This window comes from Erythrolamprus reginae, chromosome 7 (genome assembly GCF_031021105.1).
Source record: "Erythrolamprus reginae isolate rEryReg1 chromosome 7, rEryReg1.hap1, whole genome shotgun sequence".
Classification (NCBI taxonomy): domain Eukaryota; kingdom Metazoa; phylum Chordata; class Lepidosauria; order Squamata; family Dipsadidae; genus Erythrolamprus; species Erythrolamprus reginae.
Window position 1 is genome coordinate 9,978,639 of NC_091956.1, and position 23,305 is coordinate 10,001,943.

The 23,305-nt window shown below is 44.1% G+C and overlaps 1 protein-coding gene across 9 annotated transcripts in view; it reads right to left on the reverse strand.

The window, feature by feature from the left end:
- Positions 1–7,029: 7,029 nt before the first annotated feature.
- The window catches only part of SEC31A (SEC31 homolog A, COPII coat complex component), an 80,467-nt gene continuing 64,191 nt past the window's right edge, over positions 7,030–23,305 (reverse strand). For 5 of the 9 annotated variants that reach the window (XM_070756953.1, XM_070756948.1, XM_070756954.1 and 2 more), the window contains 5 exons: positions 15,692–15,753; positions 13,999–14,274; positions 12,939–13,058; positions 9,604–9,675; positions 7,030–7,588 (listed from right to left, as the gene is read on the reverse strand). In XM_070756953.1, coding sequence (XP_070613054.1) covers positions 7,409–7,588; positions 9,604–9,675; positions 12,939–13,058; positions 13,999–14,274; positions 15,692–15,753 — 710 coding nt within the window. In that variant the 3' untranslated portion in view covers positions 7,030–7,408. Of the gene's footprint in view, positions 7,589–9,603; positions 9,676–12,938; positions 13,059–13,998; positions 14,275–15,691; positions 15,754–21,886; positions 21,926–23,305 lie in introns of all 9 variants that reach the window. The other 4 variants (XM_070756946.1, XM_070756951.1, XM_070756947.1 and 1 more) reach the window with 1 other exon arrangement.

Below are 23,305 nucleotides of genomic sequence, written 5' to 3' on the forward strand. Positions count from 1 at the left end.
AGATCTACAGTGCCATAAAAAACTACTACAGTGGTATCTCTACCTATGAACGCCTCTACTTACAAACTTTTCTAGATAAGAACCGGGTGTTCAAGATTTTTTTTGCCTCTTCCCAAGAATCATTTTCCGCTTACAAACCCGAGCCTCCAAAACTTTAACTGGAAAAGGCAGGGAGAAGCCTCCGTGGGGCCTCTGCAGGAATCTCCTGGGAGGAAACAGGTCCAGAAAAGACGTGGAGAAGCCTCCATGGGGCCTCTCTAGGAATTTCCTGGGAGGAAACAGGGTCAGAAAAGGCAGGGAGAAGCCTCCATGGGGCCTATCTAGGAATTTCCTGGGAGGAAACAGGGCTGGAAAAGGCTTGGAGAAGCCTCCGTGGGGCATCTCTAGGAATCTCCTATGAGGAAACAGGGCCAGAAAAGGTGGGGAGAAGCCTCCGTGGGGCCTCTCTAGGAATCTCCTGTGAGGAAACAGGGTCGGAAAAGGCAGGGAGAAACCTCCGTGGGGCCTCTCTAGGAATCTCCCAGGAGGAAAGAGGGCCGGAAAAGGTGGGGAAAAACCTCTGTGGGGTCTCTCTAGGAATCTTCTGGGAGGAAACAGAGCCTCCACCCTCCCTGTGGTTTCCCTAATCGCACGAATTATTTGCTTTTACATTGATTCCTATGGGAAAAATTGCTTCTTCTTACAAACTAGCCTTTGCTGGCTGGGGAATTCTGGGAGTTGAAGTCCAGATATCTTCAAGTGGCCAAGGTTGGGAAACACTGATCTAGCATATAGACTTAATTAGCACTCTGCATTAGATGTTGCCTAGTGACCAGATGGAATTTAGCTGGGTTTCTTTTATCAAGGGATTCAAAACATTTATCAACCTCCATGTGCTTTGCTGCATATTTTCCCAATAACCTTATTTGACAATTGTTTTCTGCCTTTGGATTTGTTCCATTTTATTTTCGATTCAAAATCTTTCCTCCCTGGGTTTTTTCTTTCTGGTTCACAGGCGGAGTGCTAAGCACTCCTGCACAATTATGCAGGTCCCCCCCTTGCAAGGGCATTATATAGACTACACAGTGGTCTTTAAATTGCATGGCCTATATTTAATCCTGGAGGGCCAATGGTAATCCCCTGTAGAAAGTTAGCAGCCACCCCTCTCCTAGAAGAATGAAATGTTTTGGGAAATATTAAAAAGGCAGAATGCTATGCAATGATACCTCGTCTTACATACCCCTCATCATACAAACTTTTCGAGATACAAACCTGAGGTTTAAGATTTTTTTGCCTCTTCTTCCAAACTATTTTCACCTTACAAACCCACCGCCGCCACTGGGATGCCCCGCCTCCGGACTTCTGTTGCCAGCGAAGCGCCCGTTTTTGCGCTGCTGGGATTCCCCTGAGGCTCCCCTCCATGGGAAACCCCACCTCCGGAGTTCCGTGTTTTTGCGATGCTGCAGGGGAATCCCAGCAGCGCAAAAATGGGTGCTTCTCTGGCAACGGAAGTCCAGAGGTGGGGTTTCGAGGACTTCCATGTTTTTGCGATGCTGCAATTTCGCTGAGGCTCCCCTCGCTGGGAAACCCCACCTCCGGACTTCTGTTGCCAGCGAAGCACCCGTTTGTGCGCTGCTGGGATTCCCCTGCAGCATCAAAAAAACACTGGAAGTCCAGAGGTGGGGTTTCCCATGGAGGGGAGCCACAGGGAAATCCCAGCAGTGCAAAAACGGGCGCTTCAGCTGGCAAAAAAAGTGAGTTTTGGGCTTGCACGCATTAATCGCTTTTCCATCGATTCCTATGGGAAACATTGTTTCGTCTTACAACTTTTCACCTTACAAACCTCGTCCCGGAACCAATTAAGTTCGTAAGATGAGGTATCACTGTATTTCCCTAAAGGAGAAACAAGCTCTTGGAAAGCAGCCCCCACAAGATAAAAGACCTTCGGGCTCTAAAGTGATGGGATTAGCTCTCACTCAAGATCCAAACCAGGACACAGATATTAAGATAGAATAGAAATTGTCCAACACCCTTTCAGAACACAAGCATCTCAATCAGTCTCAAAATGGATGAACAGTGCAGTCAGGCGGTAGGGAAAGCAAGTAGGATGCTTGGCTGCATAGCTAGAGGTATAACAAGCAGGAAGAGGGAGATTATGATCCCGCTATATAGAGTGCTGGTGAGACCACATTTGGAATACTGTGTTCAGTTCTGGAGACCTCGCCTACAAAAAGATATTGACAAAATTGAACGGGTCCAAAGACGGGCTACAAGAATGGTGGAAGGTCTTAAGCATAAAACGTATCAGGAAAGACTTAATGAACTCAATCTGTATAGTCTGGAGGACAGAAGGAAAAGGGGGGACATGATCGAAACATTTAAATATATTAAAGGGTTAAATAAGGTCCAGGAGGGAAGTGTTTTTAATAGGAAAGTGAACACAAGAACAAGGGGACACAATCTGAAGTTAGTTGGGGGAAAGATCAGAAGCAACGTGATAAAATATTATTTTACTGAAAGAGTAGTAGATCCTTGGAACAAACTTCCAGCAGACGTGGTTGATAAATCCACAGTAACTGAATTTAAACGTGCCTGGGATAAACATAGATCCATCCTAAGATAAAATACAGGAAATAGTCTAAGGGCAGACTAGATGGACCAGGAGGTCTTTTTCTGCCGTCAGACTTCTATGTTTCTATCAGTGAAGGGCTACCAAATTTTTTACTACCACACTGTGGGCATGGCTTATGCATTTTCTTTCAACACCTTTCAGTGCAAATTGGGTGCTCTGGAATGGAGCTCCATTTTCACTACCCCACTGGGTTCCTTTCCATCTGGGCAGTAGCCCACCCCTGGTCTCATATCATCACCGCCCAAACTTCAACCAAAAATCGAGGGAACAATGTATATTGTTTTATTGTTGTTGTGAGCCGCCCCGAGTCTTTGGAGAGGGGCGGCACACAAATCTAATAAATTATTATTATTATTATTATTATTATTATTATTATTATTATTATTAAATTATTACTAAAGTCGCATTTCCTGCAGTCGAGTTTGGAGCAGTTTATCTTAAGTCTGTATCTATTGTGTGCTCTTGTGTTGTGGTGGTTGAAGCTGAAATAGTCATTGACTAGTTCAGGAAGGACGTTGTAGCAGATGATTTTATGGGCTTTGCTTAGGCCGTGTTTAAGGCTTTCTAAACCTAGGATGTTAAAGGGTTAAATACGGTTCAGAAGAGAAGTATTTTTAATAGGAAAGTGAACACAAGAACAAGGGAACAATCTGAGTTTAGTTGAGGGAAAGATCAGAAGCAACGTGATAAAATATTATTTTACTGAAAGAGCAGTAGATCCTTGGAACAAACTTCCAGCAGACGTGGTTGATAAATCCACAGTAACTTAATTTAAACATGCCTGAGATAAACATACTGTATATCCATCCTAAGATAAAATACAGGAAATAGCCTAAGGGCAGACTAGATGGACCAGGAGGTCTTTTTCTGCCATCAATCTTCTATGCTTCTAGGATTGTGAGTCTAGTTGCGTATTCTGTTGCGAGTGGAGGAATGGAGGGCTCTTCTAGTAAAGTATCTCTGGACATTTTCTAGAGTGTTTATGTCCGAAATGTGGTGTGGGTTCCAGACAGATGAGCTGTATTCAAGGATTGGTCTGGCGAAAGTTTTGTATGCTCTGGTTAGTAGTGTGAGATTACCGGAGAAGCAGCTACATAGGATTAGTTTAACAACTCTTGAAGCCTTTTTGGCGACGTTGTTGCAGTGGGCTTTGGCACTTAGGTCATTTGATATGAGTATTCCATGGTCTTTTATGGAGTGATGGTTGTCTGCAAAGGTCTTGTTTATTCAGCTTGTATTTTGGGTTCTGATTCTTTTTGCCAATGTGTAGGACAGAGCATTTTTTGGCTGAGATTTGGAGTTGCCAAATGTTTGACCATTCAGACAAATTGGAATTTTCAGTAGCAATCTTATTAGAATTTCTGACTTAAAAGTGTTTTAAGCCAATGAAGAGGAGGGGGAACTGCAAGTCTTATTCAACACAGCTAAAACAGAATTTGGTTCACGAGGCTTAGCAGCTTGGATGATCTGGGTGCCATTCGATTCTCATTTTTACAGTAAGTGTTCTGTCGGGCTCTCTGGTAGAATCCTCCCAAAAATTCACAGGTACAAATTTCAGACACACACACGTTTGAAAATTCAAAACAATGTTCTTCATAATGAAAAGTCACTTAAACTGAGCCCTCTTTTGGTATAGCAAAGAGCACTGGTCTCCAAACAAACTGGTAATTTGTACAAGTCCCTTATCTGTTCTGTGATACTTAGCTTGCAGCTGTGGGCAATTCACAGTCCTTCTTCTTTCACAAAGTGAAACACACTTTGCTCTGGTTTAGTTTCACAGCGGGGAAAAATCAGCACACAAAAGGTCAAAGTCAGTAAGGCAGTCACGAAACACAACGATCTGATAATCCTCCACAATGGCCAAACCCACAGGCTGCTCTTTATAGCAGCCTCACTAATTACCACAGCCCCACCCAACCACAGGTGGCCTCATTTTCTTTGATAATAATCTCTCAGTTGTTGTTGCCTATGCATCGCTCTCCGCATGCGTGGCTGTATCATTAACTCTTGTTCTGAATCCAAGGAGGAGCTAGATAATTGATCTCCTTCTGAGCTGTCTGCCACACTCTCCTCCTCCTTGTCACTCATGTCTTCTTGGTCAGAGGAGCCTTCATCAGCAGGTTCCACCGGAAGGCAAAACAGGCCTGCAGCATGTGGATGTCTCCCCCACATCCACTGTCCTTGAGGCAGGAGCAGGGCCAGAGCTAACCACAACGGTAAGGAACGGCTATTTTTGCACTGCTTCTCTCTGAGGATTTATTAGGCTGTGTTCAAAGAATTTTTAGTTGTCTTCCTCCCCCCCCAAAAAAATCAATTTTAATCCACTTTAAATGAGTCCTCAGGTGACTAATACTGGTTAAATAAAGCAAAATGTCTTTTTCCAAAAGTTTATTTTGAACCAACTTTACTCAACCCCTGAAAAAGCCCGGTGGGAGAGATGCATCTTTATAGATTTTCTAAGAATAGAGTAAGACCCAAATACAACTTCCAAGGAGCTTTTTTCCATGGTCTAGGAATGACTCCCCACGCTAATAAATTAAGAGTTGGTAGAAACCTTTCAGGTCATCTAGTCCAGTGTTTTTCAACCAGTGTGCCGTGGCACACTAGTGTGCCGCAAGACACGGTCAGGTGTGCCGCGAAGCTCAGAGAGAGAAAGAAAACAAGAGAAAGAGAGAGAAAGAAAGAAAGAAAGCAAGAGAGAGAGAAGAGAGAAAGAAAGCAAGAGAGCGAGAAAGAAAGAAAGCAAGAGAGAGAGAAAGAGAACAAGAGAGAAAGCAAGAGAGAGCAAGAGAGAGAGAGAGAGAGAGAGAGAGAAAGAGAACGAGAAAGAAAGCAAGAGAGAGAAAGAGAGAGAAAGAAAGCAAGAGAGAGAGAGAAAGACAGAGGGAAGTAGGGAGGGAGAGAGAAAGAGCAAAAAAGAGGAAAGAAGGAAGAGAGAAAGAAAGAGGGATGGAGAGAGAGAGAAAAAAAGAGGGAGAGAAAGAGGGAGAGAGAAATAGAGCGAAAGGGAGGAAGAGAGAGAATTTTTTTGTCCAAACGTTTTTTAGCGGCCCGCCCCCTCAATGTGCCCCATGGTTTTGTAAATGTAAAAAATGTGCTGAGGCTCAAAAAAGGTTGAAAATCACTGATCTAGTCCAACCTCCCTGCCCAACTACATCTGCCTCTATCTAGGATCGAACTCACAACCTGCTGATTGTGAGGCAAGATAAGATAAATAGATAAAATAGATAAAATAAGCAAGCTTCTAATTAGCCCATTGTTGCAATTGTTGGGCTCTCGATGTTAAGTACCGTCATTTTCCTGAAACAATTTCATTCAGCACTTAGCTTGCAGATTCTCTCTTGGAATCATTGTTATAATCATGCATTTTTTTTTAAAAAAAAGTGTGGTCTCTTGAAACCTAAAATAAACTCCTTGAAGCTATGATTGAACTGCCAAATATAGCTAAGGGGGAAAATAGATTTTTTTCCCCTTCTTCTTATTTTAAAGCTGTGGAAGCTTTTAGGTTTGAATCCATCCAGGAATTAGATGACAATATGTGGAGCATTTTCATTCTTTGGGTTGTAGTAGCAAGTTAAGATTTTAAATGGTCTGGAAAGCCAGGGAATTGAAATAGAGACGAAACCTCTTTTGACATATAAAGAAGCCTGCAATATTTTTCCAAAATGAGGTACCCTGGATACCTCTGGATTTCTATATAAGAGCACATTTCTATGACCCTGCATGCAACTTGTAATATTGAAAACACAATTAGAATCAGTCTGTGGGGCAGGGGTCTCCAACCTTAAGACTTGTGGACTTCAACTCCCAGAGTTCCTCACCCAGCTGGTTTCCATGGTCTTTTGGTGATTGGCCAAAGTCACTCAGTTGGCTTTCACGCCTAAGGCGGGAGTAGAACTCAGAGAGTCAAGGTGATTGGCCCAGTGTCACTCAAGTAACTTTCATGTCTAAAGTGGGACGAGAACTCATGGTCTTCTGGCGATTGGCCCAAAGTCACCCAATTGGCTTTCATGGCTAAGGCTATTGTATTGTTTTTTAATTGTTTTAAGCTGTCTAGAGTCCTATGGGATTGGGTGGCATAGAAGTCGAATAAATTATATTAAAATGAGCCAGGGTGGCGCAGCAGGTAGAGTGCTGTACTGCAGGCCACTGAAGCTGACTGTAGATCTGAAGGTCAGTGGTTCAAATCTCAACACCGGCTCAAGGTTGACTCAGCCTTCCATCCTTCCGAGGTGGGTCAAATGAGGACCCGAATTGTGGGGGCAATATGCCGGCTCTGTTAAAAAGTGCTATTGCTAACATGTTATAAGCCACCCTGAGTCTAAGGAGAAGGGCGGCATAAAAATTGAATAAAGAAATAAAATAAAGAAATAAAAACAATGGATGCTTTAAAAGAATAAGTCAGCACACGTATAAAATAGAATCTGGAACTTTTAATTGGTTGACGATGAGACCTGCGGAAGGATTTTTATTTTTTTTACGACGGCAGCCTCATCCTCTCTTTTTACAGTGTTTTAAAAGCCACTTTCAAAGCAGCAGATACCATGCACTTAAAACGGACGATACGGAAGGGGTGGTGGTGGCATAATTAAATACAGTATCTGTAGGTAGGAATAATAAAAGAGAAGAAAAAGAATAAGCACCAGAGCTCGCGAGCCCTTCTAAAATGAAGCTCCTTCTGGCAGGGCCGCTGCCCCGAACCTGCTCTCTTCTACGGCGTCATGCTCTAAGTGACAGAATGTGGAACACATCATGCACCCTTCCACAGCTCGGGGACCTCCACCCGAAGCCCCACTTTTAGACTCCGAGCTTGTTGGCTTGAGTGAGGACGACTTTCAGCACGGGCATGAAAGCCGACGTCTCGCTGAAGTTGCTTGTGCTGACGATGTGGGTGTGGATGTTCAGCCCCTCGGTGTAGTTGCGGGTTTCAATGCTCCTGGCGATGTTGTGCAGGCCATTGATTATCATTGGAGAGAGCTGGAAAAGGAGGAGAAAATAAAACAATGAGAACTGTCCCTTAACACAAAATTAGTGGACCAGGGGAATGCTGTCGGATTTGATGAATTATATTTATTATTATTATTATATTTATTATTATTATTATATTTATTATTATTATTATATTTATTATTATTATTATATTTATTATTATTATTATATTTATTATTATTATTATTATATTTATTATTATTATTATTATTATTATTATTATTATTATTATTATAAAGCCCTTCATGGCATCGGACCAGAATATCTCCGAGACCGCCTTCTGCTGCACGAATCCCAGCGACCGATTAGGTCCCACAGAGTGGGCCTTCTCCGGGTCCCGTCAACTAAACAATGTCGTTTGGTGGGCCCCAGGGGAAGAGCCTTCTCTGTGGCGGCCCCGACTCTCTGGAACCAGTTCCCCCCAGAGATTAGAACTGCCCCTACCCTCCTTGCCTTTCGTAAACTCCTCAAAACCCAACTTTGTCGTCAGGCATGGGGGAACTGAGATATCTCCCCCGGGCCTACGCAATTTATGTATGGCATGTTTGTATGTCTGCTTAATAATGGGGTTTTTTAAATATTATAAATTGTAAATTATTAGATTTGTTACGAACTGTTTTATTGTGTTGTGAGCCGCCCCAGGTCTGCGGAGAGGGGCGGCATACAAATCTAATAAATAATAAGAATTATTATTATAATAATTATAAATTAGATTTGTATGCCGCCCCTCTCCGCAGACTCGGGGCGGCTCACAGCAGTGATAAAACAATATACAATAACAAATCTAATATTAAGAGACTAAAATAACAATTTAACATTAAAAGCCTAAAACCCCCCATTATTTAAAACAGTGTTTCCCAATCTTGGCAACTTGAAGATATTTGGACTTCAACTCCCAGAATTCCTGGCTGGGGAATTCTGGGAGTTGAAGTCCAAATATCTTCAAGTAGCCAAGGTTGGGAAACACTGATTTAAAAAGCATACACACACAAACATACCATACATAAAACTACATAGGCAAGGGGAGATGTCTCAGTTCTCCCATGCCTGACGGCAGAGGTGGGTTTTAAGAAGTTTATAAAAGGTAAGGAGGGTGGGGGCAATCCTAATCTCTGGAGGGAGCTGGTTCCAGAGGGTCGGGGCCGTCACAAAGAAGGCTCTTCCCCTGGGTCTCGCCAAACAACATTGTTTAGTCGACGGGACCCAGAGAAAGCCAACTCTGTGGGACCTGACCGGCCGCTGGGATTCGTGCGGGAGAAGGTGGTCTCGCAGATATTCTGGTCCGGTGTCATGAAGGGCTTTATAGATCATAACCAACACTTTGAATTGTGATCGGAAACTGATCGGCAACCAATGCAGACTGCAGAGTATTGGTGTAACATGGGCATAGCTAGGGAAGCCCATGATTGCTCTTGAACCTGCATTTACTTGGGACTTCAGTAAGGCTTTTGACAAAGTATACCAAAACCTACTACTAAATAAACTAGAACAATGTCGGCCGAAACGTGGCCTCCAGGAAGGACGTCTTCATAACGTCAAAGCTCTGCCCATGGAATTCCCTACTGGGATTCCCCACCTCCGTTTCAGCCTCCAGATCGACCGAAAACGCCGCCGCCGATTGCAAAAACGATTGCACGCATTAATCGCTTTTACATTGTTTCCAATGGGAAACATTGTTTCGTATTACGAACTTTTCGCCTCACGAACCTCCTTCCGGAACTGGCCATGTGTTGGACGGCCAGGAAGGACGTCTTTGTGACGTCAAAGCTCCGCCCATGGAATTCCCTATTGGGATTCCCCACCCCCTTTCCAGCCTGATGGGATAGAAGGGGAACTCATTGAATTTTCAGACACTCCAAAGCTGAAGGGAATAGCCAATACGTTAGAAGATGGGCTCGAGATCCACAAGGATCTTGGCATACTTGAACACTGGGCTCTAGCCAACAAAATACAAAGTCATCCACTCAACCTAAGAGATACGCGTGGCAATAGCTAAAGCTTACCGTCTGATCTCTAAGCTTATCATACAGAAACTCCAGGCGTTTGTGGGCATCATCTAATTTCCTCTTGGTTTGCTGTGGGAGGAAGCAGAACAGAAAATTAATGAAAATATTGTCTTAATTGCAGCAAGGGAAAGCCACAGGTACGTTTATCTGTGTTTTCAACGTGTACATCCATGGGAAACGGAACAGAGTTTAGAAATTTTACTTTTAAACATTTCCACTCCTGGGAACACTGTGCATTCAGATGGAATGCGACATCTAAGGATTTGGCACATATAAAATCTGACGTCCAGAAGCCAGAAAATATTGGATTAAAATAAGGAAATGGCTTACAGGAATAATAAAACAGAAAACTAAATTGAAACCGGAACTATTTTTATTACATATAATAAGAGAAAACCTATGCAAGAAAATTCAGTACAGTGATCCCTCGATTTTCGCGGGGGTTGCGTTCCCAGACTGCCCGCGAAAGTCGAATTTCCGCAAAGTAGAGATGCGGAAGTAAAAACACCATTTTTGGCTATGGACAGCCAAAAACTATCCCCGCGCACCCTTTTCCAAGGCCACGCAAGGAGCTGGGCTTGAAGTTGGGGGCGGGGAGCGACAAAAGTGGGGAGGCTGGCAAAGATTGTTTTGAATGTCGGCCGCCCCTGCCCCCCCAGCGCCTCCGGCCCCCTCGCCGCTACCCCCTACCCGCCCCATCCGCCCCTCTCACGGGCTTTCTTGGGGCACGGGTCCTCCAGCAGCAGTGCTGGTGGCTACGGCTTCTCGTCCTCCTCATTCGTCCGCTAGCCGCTCTGAGCGCTTTGAGAATGCCCGCCCCGCTCCTCTCGCAGTCCCTTAGCTGAGAGCGCTTTCGTCCCAGCTGTCAGCGAGGGGGCTGCAGGAGAGGCGGGGCAGGCGTTCTCATACAGAGAGAGCAACAGACAGAGGAGATAGAAAGGAGAGAGGGAGAGAAAGAGTGAGAAAGAGAGAGAGAGAGAGAGAGCAAGAGGGGGAGAGAGTGGAAGGTAGAGAGAGAGAGAGAAATGATAGAAAAAAGGGGAGAAAAAAAGAGAAATGAGAAAATGATTGAAGGAGAGAATGACAGGAAAGAGAAAGAGAAGTGACTCTTGGTGATGACGTATGACGTCATCTGGGGGGAGGGAATGTGGTATAGAAAAAAAACTGTGGAGTATTTTTTAATTAATATTTTTTGAAAAACCACGGTATAGCCGTTTCGTGAAGTTTGAACCTGCGAAAATTGAGGGATCACTGTATATCATACTATTGTAACAACTGCGGTTACAATAGCTTTTTGCACAAAACTGGAAGCAGTTCTGAATATGCTATTCTATTCTATCTAGCTTCCAATGGCTCTATGGATTTGCCCAATAGTTGAGCCCACTAATTTTTCTGGAACCCCTGGTATTTCCTTATAGAGGATGGTGTAAAGCTCAAATCTGTTATGCATTTCAACCTTTCCCAACCTTTGTTTCTACAACTGCTTCTATTATTTCCTAACACTTCCCATCTTGGCTGGGGATGACAGGGCCCTATAGGGCTTATCACTAACGGAATTGGACAAAATGATTAAAATGTTTCTCTGTGCCAAAAAGAAAAAAAAAGAGCGCAGTAAGTCAGGCGCTTAACAGGTCATCTATTTCCCATTTTAAAGCCCTACATGGCATTGGACCAGAGTACCTCCGGAACCGCCTGCTACCGCACGAATCCCAGCAACCGATAAGATCCCACAGAGTTGGCTTTCTCCGGGTCCCGTTGACTAAACAATGTCGTTTGGCGGGCCCCAGGGGAAGAGCCTTCTCTGTGGTGGCCCCGGCCCTCTGGAATCAACTCCCCCCAGAGATTAGAATTGCCCTCACCCTCCTTGTCTTTCGTAAGCTACTTAAGACCCACCTATATCGCCAGGCATGGGGGAACTGAGACACCTTTTATACTTTATGTTTGGTATGTATCTGTTGTTTGGTTTTAAATGATAGGGTTTTATATGTCTTTTTCTCTTTTAATATTAGATTTGTTCCACTGTAACATTGTTTTTATTATTGTTGTGAGCCGCCCCGAGTCTTCGGAGAGGGGCGGCATACAAATCTAATAAATTATTATTATTATGTCAGTACAAACGAGATCACTATGCTGGATTTCGTATTTCATCACCAGTCGGGCGCTTCCCAAGCACTTAGGACTGCGTGATGTAGCGGCGAATTATGTTTGCCGATCCCAGTAAAGCGGCCTTTTGCAATTGACAAATGGAGATTTTGTCAATTCCGATGGTTTTCAAATGTCCGCGGAGATCCTTTGGTACTGCCCAGCGTGCCAAGTACCACTGGGACCACTTTCACTGGCTTATGCCAGAGTCGTTGCAGCTCGATTTTTAGATCTTCGTATTTCACTAATTTCTCTAGCTGCTTCTCCTCAATTCTGCTGTCTCCTGAGATTGCGATGTCGATGATCCATACTTTCTTTTTCTCCACGATCACAATGTCTGGTGTGTTATGCTTCAGAATTTGGTCAGTCTGAAGTCGGAAGTCCCACAGTAGTTTTGCTTGCTCATTTTCGACCACTTTTTCGGGCTTATGATCCCACCAGTTCTTTGCCACTGGTAAATGGTAGTTCCGGCACAGGTTCCAGTGGATCATCTGTGCTACAGCATCATGTCTATGCTTGTAGTCAGTCTGTGCGATCTTTTTGCAGCAGCTGAGAATGTGATCGATTGTTTCATCTGTTTCTTTACAGAGTCTGCACTTTGGATCGTCTGTTGATTTTTCAATTCTGGCTTTGACAGCATTTGTTCTAATGGCCTGTTCTTGTGCCGCCAGTATTAGTCCTTCTGTCTCCTTTTTGAGTGTTCCACTTGTAAGCCATGACCAGGTCTTTTCTTTATCCACTTTGCCTTCAATCTTCTCCAAGAACTGGCCATGCAATGCTTTGTTCCGCCAACTGTCCATACGACATTGAGTTACTTCTTCTTCTTCTTCTTCATCATCTTCATCTTCTTATTATTATTATTGACGGAACTGTAAATGGGATATTTTGCATACTTTTAATGTTTGCTTCCCATAGGTGATGGCCAGCCCTAAATTTCATCAGAGCTTCCGACCTGCTGCATAAATCAACACGGTAGCTGCAATTCTGCAATTTCCCTGATAACCTGATTATATGAATTGAACAGGGAGAGCTGAGCTAGGGGTAATAAATCAATTCTGGTGTGACTTGTCACCGAATGATGGATGCCGCAAAACATTACAGATGTACGATTACATCACGCAAAATTGCATTTTAAAAAATAAGTAAATAATAACAACAACAGAGGTGGTGTCTCCTGTGAAAAGACGTACCGGATCTGTGGCCGAAGAGAGACATCTCTGGATCAAAGCTTCAAAAGTGGTCTTTAGGATAAGATGTTCTTCGGGAATGGGCTTTTTTGTTATCTTCTCTGTGGGAAGAGACTGCATGTGCTGGAAAGAGAAGGAAATAATTGAAGATTTTTTTTGGGGGGGGAGGGAATTTGCAAGCCATTACAATATAAAATGAGAGCAAATCCCCACTCCATAATACAATGATAATTGATTGATTGATTGATTGATTGGATTTGTATGCCGCCCCTCTCCGTGGACTCGGGGGTTCTAACAAGTGACAAAAAACAATGTAACAATCCAATACTAAAACAACTAAAAAAACCTTATTTATAAAACCAATCATACATACAAACATACCATGCATAAATTGTAGAAGCCTAGGGGGAAAGATTATCTTAGTTCCCCCATGCATGACGGCAGAGGTGGGTTTTGAGGAGCTTACGAAAGGCAAGGAGGGTGGGGGCTATTCTAATCTCTGGGGGGAGTTGGTTCCAGAGGGTCGGGGCTGCCACAGAGAAGGCTCTTCCCCTGGGCCCCACCAAGCGACATTGTTTAGTTGACGGGACCCGGAGAAGGCCAACTCTGTGGGACCTAACTGGTCGCTGGGATTCGTGCGGCAGAAGCCGGTCCCTGAGATAATCTGGCCCGGTGCCATGAAGGGCTTTATGGGTCATAACCAACACTTTGAATTGTGACCGGAAACTGATCGGCAACCAATGCAGACTGTGGAGTGTTGGTGTAACATGGGCATATTTGGGAAAGCCCATGATTTCTCTGACAGCTGCATTCTGCATGATCTGAAGTTTCCGAACACTTTTCAAAGGTAGCCCTATGTAGAGAGCGTTACAGTAGTCGAACCTCGAGGTGATGAGGGCATGAGTGACTGTGAGCGGTGACCCCCTGGCCAGCACGCAAAACCACACTGGAGCTGAAACAGGGCAATGCCTCATGTGCCCTCAGCTATGGCTCCGCCTGCCACCTGTGGCACCGCGTGGCGGAGGTTCGCCATCGGCGTGGTAGCCTATCAAGAACAGCTTACCTGCATGGCGTTTCCTGTTGGGGCTCCTGGCGCTCCTTCCACGCTCGGCGCCGATACCGTCGGAGTCATGATTGTCTGGACCCCGGGCGGTGGAACATTCTGGAAGGGGTTCTGTAGCCCCGGCTGACCCTGAGGGAGATGGGAGGGCTGGAAGGGAACCTGAGCGGGAGGTGGGCCCGAGGTGGGAGGCTGCTGTAGCTGAGCTTGTGGGTCTGACAAAGGAGCCATGATGGGTGCCGTGATGGGAACGGGAGGCATGAAGAAGCCTTCAGGCACCTGCAAGGAAGAGAAGGAAGGAATGACATGATGGCGGTTGGCTAATTAAAATGGCCGACTAGTTAAAATTCAACGTCATCCATTCAAACTTGCGAGATCCTTTTGTTGAGTTGCATTTATTTTAAGATACAGTGATACCTCGTCTTACAAACGCCTCGTCATACAAACCTGTTCGAGATACAAACTCGGGGTTTAAGATTTTTTTGCCTCTTCTTACAAACTATTTTCACCTTACAAACCCACCGCCGCCGCTGGGATGCCCCGCCTCCGGACCTCCGTTGCCAGCGAAGCACCCTTTTTTGCGCTGCTGGGATTCCCCTGAGGCTCCCCTCCATGGGAAACCCCACCTCTGGACTTCTGTGTTTATGTGATGCTGCAGGGGAATCCCAGCAGCGCAAAAACGGGTGCTTTGCAAAAACAGAGAGGTCCAGAGGTGGGGTTTCATGGACTTCGGTGTTTTTGTGAATGCTGCGATTTCACTGATACCTCAGGCAGTGTTCCCTCTAATTTTTGGGGGGAGTGGGTGGAAAAGTATAGTGTCTGAGCGGCAGTCCCTTCGGGACTGGGCGGCACAGAAATAATAAATAAACAAACAAACAAACAAATAAAAAACCCACCCTGTTTTGCCTCAGAGAATTTCAAAATAAAATACTGTACTGTGTGTCTATAACAGTGAGCTCATAATAGGGCAACTCTATCAACATCAAAATGCCACTTAAATAGTTGAGCTAGTTTCAAACTAGATTTTGATTTTCTTTCTCTCTTCCTTACTCCCATTCTTTTTCTTTCTCTTTCCCTTCCTCTCTTTTTTCTATCTGTTTCTCTCTCTTCCTCTCTCTCTCTTTCCCTCTCGGCTTCTGGGCAGGTTTGGAAAACTCTGAGTTGATGATGATTTTTAAGTGAGCGATTGCTCACTGCTCAGCTTAGAGGGAACTATGACCTCAGGGGAATCCCAGCAGTACAAAAAATGGGCGCTTCGCTGGTAACGGAAGTCCGGAGGTGGGGTTTCCCAGTGAGGGGAGCCTCAGGGGAATCCCAGCAGCGCAAAAACAGGCACTTCGGCTGGCAAAAGGGGTGAATTTTGGGCTTGAACGCATTAATTGCTTTTCCATTGATTCCTATGGGAAACATTGTTTTGTCTTACAAACTTTTCACCTTAAGAACCTCATCCTGGAACCAATTAAGCTTGTAAGACAAGGTATCACTGTATTCATATGGCTCCGTATGCCACCTGTGGCGCCCGTGCCATAGGTTCGCCATCACTGATCCAGGAGGATGTGAAATATGTGGCCGTCGCCCCTGGATCAACCTAAATCTAAACGGCTTTGCCGACAAGTGGATCCTGCCATCGTGCAGGGATAACGATTGGAAAGAGAAGATGGTTCTTTATGGTGGGTTTCGCACTTGTGCAGCTAACCTTTTTCTTCTTCCCAGTTCTGCTCAGAGCAGGGGGGTCGTTCCAGCCATTCTGAGGAGGACCTGCGAGAAGAACAATAGAGTCAGTAGGGCTTTTGAGCAAAACAAAATTTCACAATGGACTGCCAGGAGTGACCCTGGGTCAGCTCAACTTTACTGGTTTTGTGTTGCGGGCGAAAATAAAAAAAGGAGAAACTGCCATTGGTGAAATCCTGTGGACGTGGAAGGGGAAGGATACTGCAAAATCCTCACCCCGCTCACACTCCTGGGGGAAGGATATTGCAAAATCTCCATTCCCACCCCGCTCTGGGGCCACCCAGAAGTGGTATTTGCCGGTTCTCTGAACGACTCAAAATTCCCGCTACTGGTTCTCTATGGTGAGCCTTTTTTCCCTTGGGTGCCGAAAGAGCGCATGCGCGAGTGCCCACACCCATAATTCAATGCCTGGGGAGGGCGAAAACGGCTTCCCCGCCTCCCGGAAGCCCTCTAGAGGCTAGAAATGGCCTGTTTCCCAACTTCTGGTGGGCCCAGTAGGTTTGTGTTTCACCCTCCCCAAGCTCCAAAGGCTTCCCTGGAGCCGGGGAGGATAAAAATGCCCTCCCCTGTCCACCTGGAGGCTCTCTGGAAGCCAAAAACACCCTCCCAGAGCCTCTGTGCGAGCCTAAAATCAGCTGGCCAGTAACACACCCACATTGGAGCTGAGCTAGGGCAACAGCTCACGTGCCTGCAGATATGGCTCCGTGTGCCACCTATGGCGCCCGTGCCATAGGTTCGCCATCAGTGCTCAAGGATCTGCTGGATTTCACCGTTGGAAAGTGCTACCTACACACCGCTGGCTCTGGCGGGAAAGGTGGAGTGTAACTCGTAGCAAGTAAATAGATAGAAGTCAATGGGAAAACTACGACTGGAAGGTTGTTCTCTCTGTCCCAGGTAAGTAGCTTACTACCAGGGTTATCCGGAAGGTAAGGTTAAAAGGCACATAGCTCTCGCAGGGAATGTTCACGGGGGAAGTTGGTAGTGGGAAGCCAGTGGAAGAGAACGAGCAGTGCCAGTGGTGAGTAGATTTATTTATTTATTTATTAGATTTGTATGATCAACGACTGGCTTTGTGGTGAAGGTTAGAGATAGAAACATAGAAGACTGATGGCAGAAAAGGACCTCATGGTCCATCTAGTCTGCCCTTATACTATTTCCTGTATTTTTATCTTAGGATGGATCTATGTTTATCCCAGGCATGTTTAAATTCAGCTACTGTGGATTTATCAACCATGTCTGCTGGAAGTTTGTTCCAAGTATCTACTACTCTTTCAGTAAAATAATATTTTCTCATGTTGCTTTTGATCTTTCCCCCAACTAACTTCAGATTGTGTCCCCATGTTCTTGTGTTCTCTTTCCTATTAAAAACACTTCCCTCCTGGACCTTATTTAACCCTTGAACATATTTAAATGTTTTGATCATGTCCCCCCTTTTCCTTCTGTCCTCCAGACTATACAGATTGAGTTCATTAAGTCTTTCCTGATATGTTTTATGCTTAAGACCTTCCACCATTCTTGTAGCCCATCTTTGGACCTTCCCTGTGAACATTATAATATTTCCTGTATTTTATCTTACAATGGATCTATGTTTATCCCAGGCATGTTTAAATTCATTCACCACGAGAGCTACATGCCTTGCAATCTTACTTTCTGGACAACCCTTGTACATGGAATTGTAAAAGGCTGGGTCAGAATCTCCAAGGTTAGATCATAACAAATCTTTGCCAGACTGCATCCATGCCAATCTGGTCCAATAGTCTCTTCTCATGAGGGCCAACCAACTTCACAAGGAAGCCACCCAACCTCCCAGCAGATGGCCTTCAGAGGCAGTCACATTGCCATCAAGATTAATAGTTGTTGATCTGCACACAACTTGTGTATTAGCCCATTACTTTTTGTAAGCTGGTAGCCCATGCCATCTTCTGCATGTGCTTCAAGTTTCTAAGCCAGAGGTCTTCAAACTTGGCAATTTTAAGACTTATGGACTTCAACTTCCAGAATTCTGGGAGTTGAAGTCCACAAGTCTTAAAGTTAGGCCCCTCAGAGTCGGCCTTTTCCAGGTCCCGTCAACAAGGCATTGTCATTTGGTGGGGCTTAGGGGAAGAGCCTTCTCTGTGGAGGCTCTGGCCCGCTGGAATCAGCTCCCCCCAGAGATTCATACTGCCCCCACCCTCCTCGCCTTCTTTAAGAGTGTGAAGACTTTTCTATGCCGCCAGGCTTGGGGATATTAGACTCTAGCCGCCTGACCGATAAATGCTATGTATGTTTGTGGTCTGAGTGGGAATGCCTGACTTTTAATAATTGGGAATTTTGGATTAATTGGATTTAGGAGAGAGTATTACAGTGGTACCTCTACTTACGAACTTAATTTGTTCCGTGACCAGGTAGAAAAGTTTTTAAGAAGAAGCAATTTTTCCCATAGGAATCAATGTAAGCGCAAATAATGTGTGCAACTGGGGAAACCACAGGGAGGGTGGAGGCCCTGCTTCCTTCCAGGAGATTCCTAGAGAGGCCCCACGGAGGCTTCTCCCCACCTTTTCTGGCCCTGTTTCCTCCCAGGAGATTCCTAGAGAGGCCCCATGGAGGCTTCTCCCCGCCTTTTCCGGCCCTGTTTCCTCCCAGGAGATTCTTAGAGAGGTCCCATGGAGGCTTCTCCCTGCCTTTTCCGGCCCTGTTTCCTCCCAGGAGATTCCTAGAGAGGTCCCATGGAGGCTTCTCCCTGCCTTTTCTGTCCCTATTTCCTCCCCTATTTCCTCCCAGGAGATTCCTAGAGAGGCCCCACAGAGACTTCTCCCTGCCTTTTCCATCCCTGTTTCCGCCCAGAAGATTCCTAGAGAGACCCCACAGAGACTTCTCCTTGCCTTTTCCGTCCCTGTTTCCCCCCAGGAGATTTCTAGAGGCCCCCACGGAGGCTTCTCCCCGCCTTTTCCGTCCCTGTTTCCCCCCAGGAGATTCCTAGAGAGGCCCCACGGAGGCTTCTCCCCGCCTTTTCCGGTTACAGTTTCGGAGGCTCAGGTTCGTAAGTGGAAAATGGTTCTTGAGAAGAGGGAAAAAAATCTTGAACACCCGGTTCTTATCTAGAAAAGTTCATAAGTACAGTGGTACCTCGACATACGAGTTTAATTCGTTCCAGACCCAAGCTCGTAAGTCGATCAACTCGCATCTCGAACGAATGCCTTTAGACTTTGTTTTTCGCGCCGAGATAACCGGAAGCAAGGAGATTCTTGCGCCACCTAGCGGAAGCTCGGCTCGTATCCCGAATTTGAGCTCAGGTGTCAAACAGAAATTTCGCTCGCGTCGCGGCTCGTAACTTTGAAGAGGTACTACTGTAGAGGTATTCTTAGGTAGAGGTACCACTGTATATTGTTTTCCTTTATATGCTGTAAGCTGCTCCGAGTCCTCGGAGAGGGGCGACATATAAATGCAATAAATGAATAAATAAACAAGATTGCCAAGTTTGGGGACCCCTGTTTCTAAGAAAACTGTTAGTTGGCTTCTAAACTAACTGTTCTAATGTTCCAGTGCTTAACGGAAAGCTTGTCGTACAGCCTTTTTGGGTTCTAAACAAATGTACACATCTAAACCTAAAAAAAGAAGGGAAGGAAAAAAAAGAGAAAAAAGGTCCTTGATAAGAAAAACGTCACATTAGAATATCTCTATGCGCACATGCACATCGACTTGCAAAATGTGAGCTGAAATGAAATGTATCTGTCCACAAGGGAATGTGCTTCGCACAAGAGATCAGGCAGAGGGCCAATGTGCAATGCTAAAGAGATGGGTAGATAATCCGCAGAATATAAATCTTAGCTTTGTTCAGGGCTCCTGCTTTTACGATGCTGAGCACATTTTTAATCCGTTAGGAATCGTTGCTGAGAAAGTCCAGCTGAAAATAGAGATGTGCTCTGACTATGTGCTCCTGCAGCTTTGCATTATTCCCAATGGATTTCCCCCCCTCTTATTCAGGAATTCCCCGGATTCCATCCTAAAAATAATCAGGATGCTACCCAGCACGCAATGTTCCGTCCTTCATTTATTCCATACCATAAAAACAAATAATGCATTTGTTGTGCAATGGTGCCGTTTTTTCACCAAGGCCTTTCAGAGTAATTCCTCTGTTTTGTTTTTTTTTATCGTGAAGTTATCAGATTGTATTTTTTTAAAGCTAACCAGAATTGGAAAGCCTATAAATCTGTGAAGTAAATGTTGAGAAATGCACCAAGTGAAACCCATTGCTGTTGGCCTTTGTGATGATGGAACTGTGCATTTCGCAATACAGTGGTACCTCTACTTAAGAACTTAATTGGTTCCGTGACCAGGTTCTTAAGTAGAAACGTTTGTAAGTACAGTGATACCTCATCTTACAAACGCCTCATCATACAAACTTTTCGAGATACAAACCCGGGGTTTAAGATTTTTTTGCCTCTTCTTACAAACTATTTTCACCTTACAAACCCACTGCCGCCACTGGGATGTTCCGCCTCCGGACTTCCGTTGCCAGCAATGCACCCGTTTTTGCACTGCTGGAATTCCCCTGAGGCTCCCCTCCATGGGAAATCCCACCTCTGGACTTCCATGGGCGCTTTGCTGGCAACGGAAGTCCGGAGGTGGGGTTTCCCAGCGAGGGGAGCCTCAGTGAAATCGCAGCATCGCAAAAACACAGAGGTCCAGAGGTGAGGTTTCGAGGACTTTGGTGTTTTTGCGATGCTGCGATTTCACTGATGCTCCTCTCACTGGGAAACCCCACCTCTGGACTTCCGTTGCCAGCGAAGCGCTCGGTTTTGTGATGCTGGGATTCCCCTGGTGGGATTCCCTGGCAGCATCACAAAAACACAGAAGTCCAGAGGTGTGGTTTCCCATGGAGGGGAGCCTCAGGGAAATCCCAGCAGCGCAAAAACGGGCGCTTTGGCTGGCAAAAGGGGTGAGTTTTGGGCTTGCACGCATTCATCGCTTTCCCATTGATTCTTATGGGAAACATTGTTTCGTCTTACAAACTTTTCACCTTAAGAACCTCGTCCCAGAACCAATTAAGTTTGTAAGACAAGGTATCACTGTAGAAGCAATTTTTCCCACAGGAATCAATGCAAAAGCAAATAATGTGTGCGAACCCATTAGGAAAGAAATAAAGCTCAGAATTTGAGTTGGAGGAGGAGGAGGAAGAAGAGGAGGAGGAGGAGGACAGTTGCTGTCCAGAGTGAAGGGAGAGTTTCTTTTCTTTAGGCGCTGACAGAGGTTTATTCCCTCTCCAAACGCCCAGAGAAAGGAAAATGCTTTGTTCCCTCTGGACTGCCAAAGCCTCCTTAAGCGCCACTGTGCCGAGTTAGATATGATGACGAGACAGTTAAACAACCAAGAAGAATAAGAATTTTATGATATTTGGCAGAAAGTATATACTTGGTGGGAAACAAGGAAAAAAAGATGTGTGTTGTTATATTATATTGCATATTTGAATTTAGTATTAGAACTGTGTAAGATGGCAATTACTAGTATAAACATAAATTTTTCTTTCTTCTCTTAAAACTTTTCTTTTTTTATATATATCTTTACAAATTTTGATATAGATTTAGATTTATTATATTAAAATTGACATTTTTATTTTATATACTTATATGTATTTTATAGACAAACTCCAAGAATCCAAGACAGATCCTTGCTTAGCATATGAGGGGACTCTGAATATACAAATTATAATTCCTGGCAGTTGCATCTGTTAAACTCTCTGATATGTTTTTCACAATATAATGAGAAGTGAAGCTTTCTTAACTTAATTATCCTGAAACTCAGAATAATTGAAGATTATCAAGAATAAACTTTAATTATTATCTCGATGTATACTGCTTTTATATGTTGTAAGCTGCCCCTAGTCTTCGGAGAGGGGCAGCATATAAATTTAATTAATTAATTAATAATAATAATAATAATAATAATAATAATAATAACTTCATAAACTGTTTTAACAACTGATTAGAACTTTGATTGGAAAACCCAGATTGCTTACTTTATTTTTATCATCATTTCTATTTTGTAAAATGCTGTTAGAAGCCAAATTTCGTTTAAATTTACTACATTTAATTCGCTCGGAATTTAAAATAGTGATTGCATGCAATGCTAGACTCAAACTTGTTAGATCCTTTTGTTGCATTTATTTTACAATATAATTCACCTGGCAGGAAACGGTCTTGGTCTTGTAAATAATAATATTCTGCAGGTAAAATACAAAAACAGCTTAGAAGATATTTTAAACTATATATTATGAACGATTATTCGACTTTTCTTTTTTTTGAAAAAAGCTTTGTACTTTGAAGATGCAAGTAAACACGTTCTGCACATTCGGCCCCGCAATTTCGTCAAAAATATGCAATGAATGTACATAATGCTCTAATCTAAGCCATAACAAGGATTCCTTATTCGTGGTTTAACAATGTCGTGCCAACTCATTGACTTGGATTAGATTAGAAAGCTTGGTTTATGGCTCAAATCTAGCCTGAATCCATTATTTATACAGTAGCTCAATTTAAAAACACCACCACCACCCAGTTAATGAAATTATGCTTTGTTGTAAGATGCATAATAGAACGAGTGACGTCTATTTCTTATTACTGAAATGGGGACGGGCAGGAGAGTGCGCTAAAATGAGCACAGACGTGATTGAATTTTGAAAGAATGCTTATGTAGATTTTACTCCCTGCGCTACAGTCTGGCTTCTGAAACCTTTCACTCTGCAGATACTTGAGGCTTTGTTACTGGTAGTAAAATTCCCACTCCTCCAGATGTGCCGCTGATAACGCTGGCTGGGGGATTTTTTAAAATTTCTTTATTTATGTTCTTGCCTTTATTATTTTTACAAATAACTCAAGGCAGCAGACATATCCAACCTTCTTCCTAGTTGACTCATATCAACACAACCTTGTGAAGTGAGTCGGATTGAGAAAAACTGGCCCAAAATCACCCAACCGGCTTTCATAGTTAAAAGGTGGGATTATAATTTGTCTCATGATCTCTGTCTCTCTCCTCCTTTCTTTTCATCCCTGTTAAATATTTTTCCATGGTGTCTCTTAAGGTTTGTTATAGGCACTTCATATCTCCGGCTCTCTGCTATGCAGTATTGTTTGGTGCAAAAAAACCCTACTCCCTATCATAGTTCCCTCTAAGCTGAGCAGTGAGCAATCGCTCACTTAAAAATCATCATCAACTCAGAGTTTTCCAAACCTGCCCAGAAGCCGAGAGGGAAAGAGTGAGAGGGAAGGAGAGAGAGAGGAAGAGAGGAAGAGAGAGAAACAGATAGAAAAAAGAGAGGAAGGAAAAGAGAAAGAAAAAGAATGGGAGTAAGGAAGAGAGAAAGAAAATCAAAATCTAGTTTGAAACTAGCTCAACTATTTAAGTGGCATTTTGATATTGATAGAGTTGCCCTATTATGAGCTCACTGTTATAGACACACAGTACAGTATTTTATTTTGAAATTCTCTGAGGCAAAACAGGGTGGGGTTTTTATTTGTTTATTTATTTATTTATTTAATATTTCTGTGCCGCCCAGACACTATACTTTTCCGCCCACCCCCCAAAAAATTTAGAGGGAACACTG